At 41.4% G+C, this 11,274-nt stretch overlaps 1 protein-coding gene across 1 annotated transcript; it reads left to right on the top strand.

The window, feature by feature from the left end:
• Positions 1-324: 324 nt before the first annotated feature.
• LOC124712246 (larval cuticle protein 65Ab1-like) lies at positions 325-6,806 on the top strand. The gene is made up of 4 exons (XM_047242540.1): positions 325-333; positions 3,009-3,163; positions 4,569-4,767; positions 6,663-6,806. The coding sequence occupies exons 1-4, from the start codon at positions 325-327 to the stop codon at positions 6,804-6,806; spliced, it is 507 nt and encodes a 168-aa protein (XP_047098496.1).
• Positions 6,807-11,274: the final 4,468 nt, after the last annotated feature.

The raw sequence follows: 11,274 nt of genomic DNA, 5'->3' as shown, positions 1-11,274 counted from the left end.
CCGATACAGTTGTAGACGTATTCTGGAAAAGTCTAAAGAAAGTGCAGCTGTTATTGCCAGATGCCAACAAACAACAGCCAGCCTGAGATGGGGAATACCGAGAGTCTTGTGATCTGGACACACAACGGTAGACGTCATAAACGAGAGGCCCCTGCGAGCGCCAGAGTAACGACTCTCCTCCTTGGGAAGTCGATTTTAATTTGTTGATCCGCATCCGGATAAGATTAAGCAGCTCGTTATCTGATGGGACTGCGAACAACAGGTATAAATGCGAGGAACCACGAGAACCGCGGCAGTCTGTCACCGAAATATACTTTGGACATCATGATCAAGGTGAGTGGTGTTACACATACGAGAAAAAATAGAATGCAAACGTTTGGTGTTCTAGAAGTCTTGTACTTAAGTTACTACTAAGGCAAAATTATGACAAAGGGCATGAATAAAGTACACTACGTCGCACAGAGAGAGAAAATACGATGGGACGTTCGGAAAGTTTTTTCATATCGGCTGCCACAACTACATGTGCATTAAAAGGCAATTCCATTTTCCTCGTTGCCGAAATCAGCTGACAGTGTGCTCGTAATGTGGACCAGATAGCAGATAGAAATTAAAGACAATACGTACTGTTATATTCGAGTGCAGCTGTACGAAATTAAGTTCTTGCCTTAAAATTTCTTTTCACGAACGTGATAGTGCGAAGAAAACTGCCTCCACAGTAACGTTAAAAACTTTGGTAGACTACGTTTTTCGAGTGTCTGTCTCAGACACGGCATTAAAGGCCGACGTAATAGAATGTTTGCAAAGAATAGATGCATTCAGAATTTTGTTAGGAGCAACACACAAAGATTGGAAGGAGGGGGTTTGTACCTACTGTGAAATTATGCGTCACCCTGACTACTGGACGTTGCTCGACAAATATTCGCGTTGTACTCGCGTTTGCTGGTCCACTGCGACGTCTTAGCTCTGTCTGCACAAAAACCAGATTTTTTTTCAGAAAATTGTAGAAGTCGTATGTTATAATGTTGGAAGTGCCATACAACGAACAAAACTTGCATTTGTATTGAGATGTGGTGGTATGATATCGAGTACGAGAAAAAATTTATCCACAAGGGTACTGACTTCCATCGATCATTGAAAACTCGTTAATGAAGAATTATATTTGACGCGACACTGACTGTAATGACATTTTCATACATTCACATCTGAAAATAACCGTTTACTTGAAACTGGGCAAAAATAATGAACAGACTTTCTTAGCAAAACATCCGAGCCGTGACTTCTTTTCATCTAAGTAGTGTAATAAACTGCGGAATACACGCTGTCGACAACATGAAAGTTTTGTGAACGAAATGAGGCCATTTTTTCTGACAAAAGGACCTCACGAACTGCCTTTCTTTGACTTTCTTCATACTGAGAGGATTTGTTGGTCGGTGCCTGGACGTCATTTATTTAAAGGAGTGAAAACGTTTTGTCACCGAAAAGCCGATGATTCGAATCCTGGTTCTGTTAACTGCTTCTAATTTTAATTAAATTTCTTATTTATTATGAAATGGAAATGTCAGTTAATAAGTGCAGAACCATAGTTTGTGAGCGAAAATATCGTATTTTTATGTGTACTTACTAATCAAATGAAAGTAACATAAAATTTAATACTGAAATGCGAATATTCTTATTGTTAAATGAAAAAAAATAATTTCTACATTTTAGCTCTTCAGTTTCTAAAAACACGAAAGTATTTTATTTGTTTTAATTTCTTGTCACGCATTTTTGTACTAAATTTTAACTGACTGTAAGTACTTGCAATTTGGCATCATTGCTCATGAAAAATGATATGTTATTTAATATAATTGCGGAGGATTTCGTGGCCAGAGTCAGTCGACATAAAAGTTTTCCGCGTATGGTACGGCATCATATTGTATAAAATTATTTCTGGAGAAAAACCAACGTTTCGGCCACGGTTGCAGCGGACCCGAAGAAGGCTGCTGCTACCGTTGGCGAAACGTTGGTTTTTCTCCAGCACTAATTTTATACAATACAACGCGGTACCATACCTCGAAAGCTTTTATGTCAAATACGTTATTTCTATTGGAAAATTGTGATTCGTTATTTCTTGATCAACGTTTCCATTTGTTAATAAATGTGAAAACGCAAATAAAATATATTACGAAGATTTCAACAACTGGCTTTCCAATTAAAAGTATCTTAGGCTTGGCATTCGGCTACTAACGACCACTTCAATACATTGCAAATGGTTCAAACTTAACAGAGTTCGGAAATCTGATTAGCAAACGGAAAGGCGTCTTTTCGAGTCTTGGTTTTCTTTTTGAGAATTCCGTCGTACTGCTACAGGAAGCTGACTTCTAGGCTGACCTCCAGACTAAATAAGTATGAAGAAAAATGAAAATCACAATTCTTAACTGTTTCACAACTGAATTTTTTCTAGAGGATGAAAAATTTTTATTTATGTGGTAATGCACTTAGGTGATTTTTTAATGATTTTGGATGCAAGATTTATACAAAAATATATACTCGTTTTCGAAACATACTTTGTACACTTGGCTTCATTTTATGGACTAAAGCAACTAATTACAAATATTCTCTGTTATAATAAATAGTAAAATTAACATTCAATAATTAACATGCAAAATAACAATATTCAATTATACTGTGTAATATAACGAACCGACCACATTCATGTATTCTGGCGGTCACGAGCTGCACACTGTAACACTGACTTGCTGATATTTTCATACAGATGCCCAACAGTTGACAGGACTTGCGCGTGATGGAAAGGCTGACCATTCACAAATATGTACCTCAGGTTTCCATTGGAAAAAAATACTTTTGTTGCAGCTAACACACAGGAAAAGTTAATGTACCCAATTGTAGCCAGAATGTAGCTGAATGTCAGCGAGTCATGAATAGTGTGTCGCGCAAGAATCAGGGTGGCTTCTGTATGGATCTTAGAGTATCTTAAATTAACGTAGTGTGTTTGGAATGTGATGTAGATTCGGGGGTCACTTGTGGTGTTGCTTGTGCGTCAGCTGCTGGTTGCTGTCGCGGTGCTGGGCGCCTGCTTGGCTGAGGAGGTGCCGAAACCCAGGGCCGTCTTCAGGTCGTCTTCCGCCGTGGGCGACCCCACCAACTGGCACGCCAGCTTCAGGTGAGTACCAAGGAGAGGGTATGAGTCTCGCCTTCTACACTCTCCCCACTGTTGCGTTAAGTTCATCTCTCGCAGCCCTCTGGTCGTAAGAAGTATTCTAATCGTTTTGGTCTTCGGATAAGCTTCCCTTCTTTCAGTCTCTGTCCTGGCCCACGCTATATGACTGTGTGGCTTGCTGTCGATTGATGTTACGTATGAAGCTGTTGTGTCTTGGTTGGAGGAAGTCGACAGTCAACAACCAAGCAACTGATTATTGAAACCCCGACTGAGCGCATCTGAGAATTTGCAGCAGTTCTGACAAGTCGATTGTGGTAAATGATGGACGCCCGTTAATAGCAGTAATTAGTGTGTTTCTTTAATCAGTATAGAACCGTGGAAATGTAGTATTTCGTGTTCAAATATCCAACTATGGTGAATCGAGCTGCCAACTGACATTCAAGAAGATAGGTATTGTATGTTACATTAAGCAGCTCAAGTGTGAACAAAGTTACTACTTTTATGACTGATTGACACTCCAAAAACTGTACCGCCTTCTCGTTTAATGTTTATTCACTCTCATGTTTGGAAGCCTTCTTCACTCCTCTACACATGATTTTATCTTAGAAGCCAGGGGTTTCGATTTCAACGTTACCCCGTAGTGAGTCTCTGTTTTCTAGATTTATTTCGTTCAAAACTTTTTTGTACCTATGGAGTCCAATGTACCGTGGATTTCTTGCCGTTTCCTCTAATATTTCGTTCCAAAAGTTCTTGCCAGCAGTGTGACTAATGAGTATCTAAAGAGAACATTACTCCTTCTGCAAACCTAATTTCACGGCGTTGAATAAGTCAGTAGCTATACTACGGCCAAAGAAAGCGGGATGGGGAGAGCATATTATTCGCATCGAAACTTGATTTTGGCACAATTCACATCTAATGACGTAACAGATCAGAAAATATCAGCTCACAGTCAACAGACGGCAATTTTCGTATTTGTACAACAACTGGAACGCACATATTGTTAAATATCAAGCAAAGTGTAGTGATGTTCCATTTTTGTCCAGGTGAGTGACACCTAAAACAGAAAGGAGGAAGAAAGTAGAAATGACCTCAGCAAGAAATGAAAAAAGAACAGTTCGCCATTCAGAGAAACCAAATAACATTACATAAGTTACTACATGGAAATGTATATTTTCAACATGAATAAAGCAAACACACTCCCAGTCAAAAAATTAATAGAATTTGGGATATGTACAAACAAAATCTATTGCATGCCATTCTTTTTCAGTTTAGGGTAAAGATCGTTTCGTTCCCTTTCTAGTTTTGTGTCGTTGTTTCTCAAGGTTCCACATGAAAGCACAGTCTGAAGGCTAAGAGAAACAGCTGTCACATTTACAGTAAAGTTTCTTTTTTTATTTCTCCGTCCCAGCTACGACTCTCCAGATGGTACGGTGCGTGAAGAGACCATGCTGCTCAAGAGAATCGACGACAAGGTAGTGCCAGAAATTAAGGGTCGCTCTTCCTGGGTTGACAAGCAGTCGGAGAAGAAGATCGAGCTGACGTACGAAGCTGACGAGCAGGGATTCCACGCCGAGGGAGAGCACATCCCCAAGCCGGAGCCGCCTGCGGTAAGTCTCCCTGAGAATACACAAAGCAGAACGTGTGTACATCATTCAGACTGAATTTGTGGTTATATAAACTAGGCAACTGACATTTATTCAAAGAATATGCAGGTCACAATATGGAGCACTACTGCTTGTGAAAATGATATCATACCTTAACGGTTCGTTGTAAAAATCATTCAACCCAAACCAATTATTTTCCCTTGCTTACAGTACCTATTAAACCAATAGATCTCGAAAGGTATTAACAATTCTGACGCAGTTCTTTGGCATAACTCTTACGACGGGAAAACTGACTTTTATATTATAATGTATTCACTAGACACGTGACATTCTTTTTACAGAGCCAAGGCGGGTACTTACTGAGTTAATATATCTCTTCCACAAAAAAGTCATTAAAAAAAATCGCCAAGTGACTAATTCGCTCCCGATGAATCAACGTGATGAACGGTTACTGAACTTGAAACAAGAGTCTTTAAAATAACCATTAGTAAATTCAACTATGTGGTAAGATTTTTTAGGTAGCGTCCCGTCCGGTTCGTGGTACATAGCGGGAGGGAATGAGATAACAGAAGACGTGGAAGGTGAATATCATTTCGCACATTTATCTTATTTGGTATCGGTCTTCGGACTGAAGACCACTACAAAAACAGTACTGACCCTATGACTTACCTTAGAAAGTGGGCTAAAGAAATGAGAACCTACGTTCAGAGTATTTTCAGATTAGGGAACATTTTTAACTACGTTGAGTGGATCACACTCTTCTGAAATATGAAGGCAGAAAGGATAACATACAGGAGTAAAAAGTTATTTACAACTTGTACAAAAAGCAGACAGCTGTTATAAAACTCGAAGGATATGAAAGAGACACATTGGTTGAGAAGCATGTGAGATATTGTTGTACTCTATTCCTGATGTTATTCGATCTGGACACTGAACGAGGAGTACAGGAACCAAGTAGAAATTAGAAAATTGAATTAAAGTTTAGAAAGAAGAACAGAAACTTCGAGGTTTGAGTATGATATAGTAATTCTGTCAGAGAAAAATGCTTGGAAGAGCAATTGAACGAAATAGATAGTGCCGTGAAAAGAGAGTGTAAGACAAACGTAAAGAAAAGGAAACGAATATAATCAACTTTAATCAGGCGATGCTGGGAGAATTACATTAGGAAATGAGACGCTAATAGTCTATGAGTTTCACATATAGGTGGCCGAATTAAAGAGGATATTAAATGGAGATTGACTATAGCAGGAAAAATATTCTGAAAAAGAGGACAATGTTAACATCTAATTTAAATTCTAGTGTTAATAAGTCTTTTCTGAAGATATTTATTTTGGGTGCAGGGTTCAGAAGAGAAAGAAAGAAGCTTCTGAAATGTGGTGCTGCCGATGAAAGCTACTTTCTGAAACATCAAGGAAATGTCTGCTTGGTAACAGAAGGAAGTGTGGGGGACAAAAACTGTAGAGTAACACTAAGGACAGAGTACATTTTGAAATGGATCTAAGTTTCAATAGTTATGCAGAGATGAAGATGTCTTCTCAGGAAAAACTAGCGTGAAAGCAGCGTGAAGCCATCTTCGGACTGAAGATCACGTAAAACAACAATCTGAAGACGTTCCACCGTTCCTTTAACCGTTGCTGCTGTTGTGAATATGCAGGTTACAGCATTATGTGAGAAAAACTTCGTGTCGTACATAAATGAAATTTTGAACTGATGTAACTTTCAGTTGTTTGCACATTACTCGTCAATTAGTTAGTTGTTAACTTATGTAGTCACACCAGTAACATAAGCAATTTTTGTCACTCTTCTATTTCTATGTTTTAATCAAGATAGAGACACGTTCCCCCTTTTGGCACCATCTTCGGCTCACCTCTACAAGCGCTGGTGGCGGTTTATTGCAGGTGCCGGTCCAGGTGGAGTCTGGAAAGCAGACGGTGATCGCGGTAGAGCCGCACGTGACTCCTACGTCGAAGGTTCCTCTGCCACCGCCGCCACCGCCGTCTTCGCCAGCCAGGAAGACCGTCGGCCACAGGTTCATCGAGTGATCACGCTGTATCAGCAGCCAGCTGGCTCATATCTCCGCAGGCGTCTTCGCGGTTGTGCAGGGCAAGGCGCCCTGGTCCCAGATGACGTCGCGGTGACTACGATGACCCGCGACCACAACGGACTACGGCCTTTACCTTAGACATCATAGAGTAGCAGTAGTTAGCATGTATAAGCATGTATAAGCAAGCAACTGACGAGATGTACAGAGCAGCAGATTTGTGGTCAGAGCCGTTCGTTGCAGATGTACATTACTTCTCTATAAGCAATAAATCGTATTTCACACTACAAGGAGAACAACGTGTGAATTAACATCGCCTCCACCAATGAAAGCCTATTTTTTCCACAGCAACATTCATCTACATGATGAAATAACCTCATATGTGTCTAAAAGAACATTGTTCCAGGAAAACAACGACCTATTAATACTATAATTTATTTAGCAAACGCAGTCTTGGTCGCATTTAAGATGACAACTTTTATCTTAAGATGACCGGTTTCGATCTTCTAAAGAGATCACCATCACTGCTCCAGTGTTCTTCAGGCCAGCACGGAAGGACCTGCTCCACGCCAGCGATTTTTACTGTCATCAAGGACTGTAGCTCTGGTGATGTTTTTAGAAAATCGAAACCGGTTATCTTAAGATAAAAATTAACTACTTAAGGGCGACCACGACTGTCTTTACTAAACAGGTTATCATATGTATCTGTTTCAAGAGTTTCCTGTGGCCCTATCTGTCGTCAATATGTCCCTATTAGCAGCAGTTACAGATATATACAGGAGGGTATATAGAACCCTGGAAGAAGCTGCACGCCACTGTCTTTCGTCGCCTGAATATTATGTCTTTTCATTTCCCTCAACTAAACGGTGCCAGAGAGTGCGTATTTTCATAAGGATGAATCATTTGTTGATATCTAGCTGACATAAATAAGGAGACTAGGCGAACTATGATCACAAGATACTTTTACACTGAAGCATCAGAAGTGAAGAAATACGATATTTATACACCCTCTTTTCTTTTCCTCAATTATGTTATCCTGTTGTTCGCACCATTGACTAAAATATGGTGAAACGGCTACAGCGTTTATAATGAGTAGGATCGATATATTCTTGCGTTTGGTTAAGGTACTCGTAGTTGTTCCACTGAAACGTAATGAGATTAAATTACACTCTTAGAGACTAGAGCCATGACTACAATTCCATTTCAGCTCACCCAAAAAATTTACTGATTTAATGAAATTAAGGTTTTGTGTGAATAACACTATATATATGGACAGAGAGAGAGAGAGAGAAAGACAGAGAGAGAGAGAGAGAGAGAGAGAGATAAATGACTTGGAACTGTAGTACAATCAATACTGGTTAAAAATGGTCTTGGCTGCAATTTTAATTTTTTATTTTTCAACTACGCGTTTCGCCTTATTTCAGGTTATCTACATAGAAAGCAGAAAACAAATACTTCTTAATTTGGTATTTCTTAGAAGGATCCTTTAGACAGTGTAGCCAAAGGACATCGTCGAATGTATCAGGCCAACATCGCTTTCGTTAAACTCAGTAAAAACTTTTCTAGATGGACGCGGGTGACTCCAAGACCTGTGGACGGGAACGCGTTATGCAGGTCTTGGAGTCGCTCACAGGCCATTTAGAACCTAATTTCAAAACACATATATTAATACAGAGAATTCCCCCTACAATAATTAAAATTACAAATCTTACAAAAAGTAAAAAAAAAATCTCAAGCTCATTGAACAGATCTATTTCCTTTAGCCAGTTTTTTGGGAGTAATATCTGCTGCCTTATTTTATGATGGAAATTTTGGGCTTATAGCCGTGATCTCTTAAGAAGGTGGCGATTGTTGTTCATCTAATTTGTATTTCTGTAGCCTATATCTCACCTGTGTGTTGTCTATTAGAAGTGTCACTTAGCTTTGTGAAACGTGAGCCCGGCATTTCGGCTCATGACCAAGTTAATAAAACTAACTGAAGAACTTGATTAAACACTAAAGCTCAAACATCAAACAGCCATACACACAGGCGAAAGTTAAGTTTCACTAGTAAGCCGCTGAACTTGAAAGTGCTGCGCGGCTTACGGCCTCGGTAATCCACAGCGAGTAAAATTTTCAGTGGTACACTTTATCGCCGAAGCAGGGACAGTCACTAATTTACACCCGAAATTTCCACCTGTGTAATAAATGCAAAGGTACAACACGGCTGCGGCCAACTTAAATCACAAAAAATTGAAATGTTCCACTGATCATTAAGAAAACGACAGCAAAGACACAGATTACAGAGCGCGAGCAATGCTGACCACAAAATTTTCCAGTAATGGTCCTTGCAAACTCGGAAACGGTGAGGAAAAAACTACAAGCGTCCAGGTCCGCACAGCATGAATAGACAGGGAAATGCAAATGCAGTGAAGGCCAGTTCAGATGGCTCTGAGCAATATGGGACTAAACATCTGAGGTCATCAGTCCCCTAGAACTTAGAACTACTTAAACCCAACTAACCCAGTGACAACACACACATCCATGCCCGAGGCAGGATTCGAACCTGCGGCCGTAGCGGTCGTGCGGATCCAGACTGAAGCGCCTAGAACCGCTCGGTCACACCGGCCGGCCAGTGAAGGCCGGGATATTTTCGATACAGCAATGTGATTTCCACTACCAAAAGGAGTGACAAGTCGATCTCTGCACGAACAGAACTAACGGCGAAAGGAACCGTTGCTTGGAAACCCACGCGTTATTCCCTTACGCAGCTGTGTGTTGTCACCTCACAACCCACTGCCGGCCTGTTTCATACTCTCTAAGCCAGCGATCATCTACGAAAACTGTAAATTAAATTCCCGTCGTCTATCTGGGTGACAGTTAAAGAATCCACTGGGAAAACAGAGATAAAATGGACTGGAGCCACCACGGTTTAAGTACAATATAGCGTCTGTTGTTAGACGTCCTGTCCGATTTGTTTGTTTGTTGATGGGTCTGCGTTTTATTCCTCTTGCACCTTGCAACAACAACTCGTCAGTTGCAACTGACTCTTCGATGATTGGATGAATGGATGGAGAATAGGGGTTTTAAATTCTCAACTCACAAATCTGTGCATTCTTTTTAACCGTTCATGTTCAGCTTTAAGATTTATTGAGTTGACAATGAAGGACATTGTCCTTAATGTTAACAACACAATGACATTAAACTTACATGGTTCCTACAGCAAAGGGTCCTAAAAGTACTCGGTTCTCTTTTTTTATGTCTTATCAACAATTTATGAGGAACAGATGGACTTGACTTTTCTCGCTTTACAAGGCTTTCGTGCGACCTCGTCTTGATTATGGGTGCACGGTGTCTTGGTCTGCACGACTCTCTAATTTAAAAATGTTGGTCAACGTGCACCAAGAAGGAATTCGGTTGGGTAATGGCGCCTTTCAAACTACCCCCATACCGAGTCTTAGTGCTGACGCTGGCCAGCCGCCTCCTCACATCAGGCGATGACAGCTCATGGTGCGCCAGGCCTACAAACCGCTTTCCACGCCTATACACCAGTCTGTAGCTTGGCCTCAAACGGGAAGGCTTGGTCCCCCCCCCCACCCCCCACCCCCCCCCCCCACCCCACCCCCTTAAATCAACAAACCAACCAATTTTTATCCAAAACTTCCTGGCGTTCCTTCTTCTACGTGTCCAAGTTGATGCCTCGTAGCTCCCCCGCCTCCCCCCCCCCCCCCGTTTCAAGGAGAATGGGGCCCTGCAGGGGCCAAAATTGTCTATTTTTAGTGGCCATTAATGGTCTAGCAGCGGCCATCTTCTCACCTTCTCTGTATGAAGACGACTTTTCCATTTCCAATTGCTTCTTCAATTCAGTGTTGCTGAGCGGCCCCTGCAGGAAGTCATCCAAAAGGCACAGTCATGGGCTCTAGCCCACGGCTTCCAGTTTTCAGCGGCGAAGTCGTGCGTCATGCGCTTCTGTCACCTATGTATCGTTCATCCAGAACCAGAACTTTACCTTGTTGACAATCCACTCACTGTAGCGGACACATATCGATTCTTAGGAAGAGTCTTTGACACCCAATTGTCTTTGGTTCCTCACCTTCGTCAGCTTAAGGGGAAGTGCTGGCAGCATCTTAATGCCCTCTGCTGCCTGAGCAACACTAATTGGGGTGCAGATCGCTTTACACTGCTGCAGCTCTACAAAGCCCTTTTTCAGTCCTGCCTTGACTATCGGATTCTCGTTTATGGTTGGGTGGCGCCCTCAGCGTTGCTGTTGCTAGACTCAGTGCACCAGTGTGTGATTTGGTTAGTGACGGGAAGTTTCAGGACGAGGCCGATGGTCAGCCTCCTGGTGGAGGCTGGGGCGCTCTATTGAAAATCAGGCGCTGACAACTGCTCGGCAATTATGCCTTGGATATTCCTGGCTCTCCTGAGTATCCAAATTACCATCTCCTTTTCCCAGCTAGAGTGGTTCATCTCCCACATCGGCTGTTCAC

This window comes from Schistocerca piceifrons, chromosome 8, assembly GCF_021461385.2.
Source record: "Schistocerca piceifrons isolate TAMUIC-IGC-003096 chromosome 8, iqSchPice1.1, whole genome shotgun sequence".
Taxonomy (NCBI): Eukaryota; Metazoa; Arthropoda; class Insecta; order Orthoptera; family Acrididae; genus Schistocerca; species Schistocerca piceifrons.
The sequence above is the reverse complement of the archived record's forward strand: the minus strand, read 5'-3'. Positions and strand labels throughout refer to the sequence as shown.

Coding starts and splice junctions, on each gene's coding strand:
- LOC124712246 (XM_047242540.1), top strand. Junction 3,164..4,568: donor AACTGGCACGCCAGCTTCAG/GTGAGTACCAAG, acceptor TCTCCGTCCCAG/CTACGACTCTCCAGATGGTA. Junction 4,768..6,662: donor CCAAGCCGGAGCCGCCTGCG/GTAAGTCTCCCT, acceptor GGTTTATTGCAG/GTGCCGGTCCAGGTGGAGTC.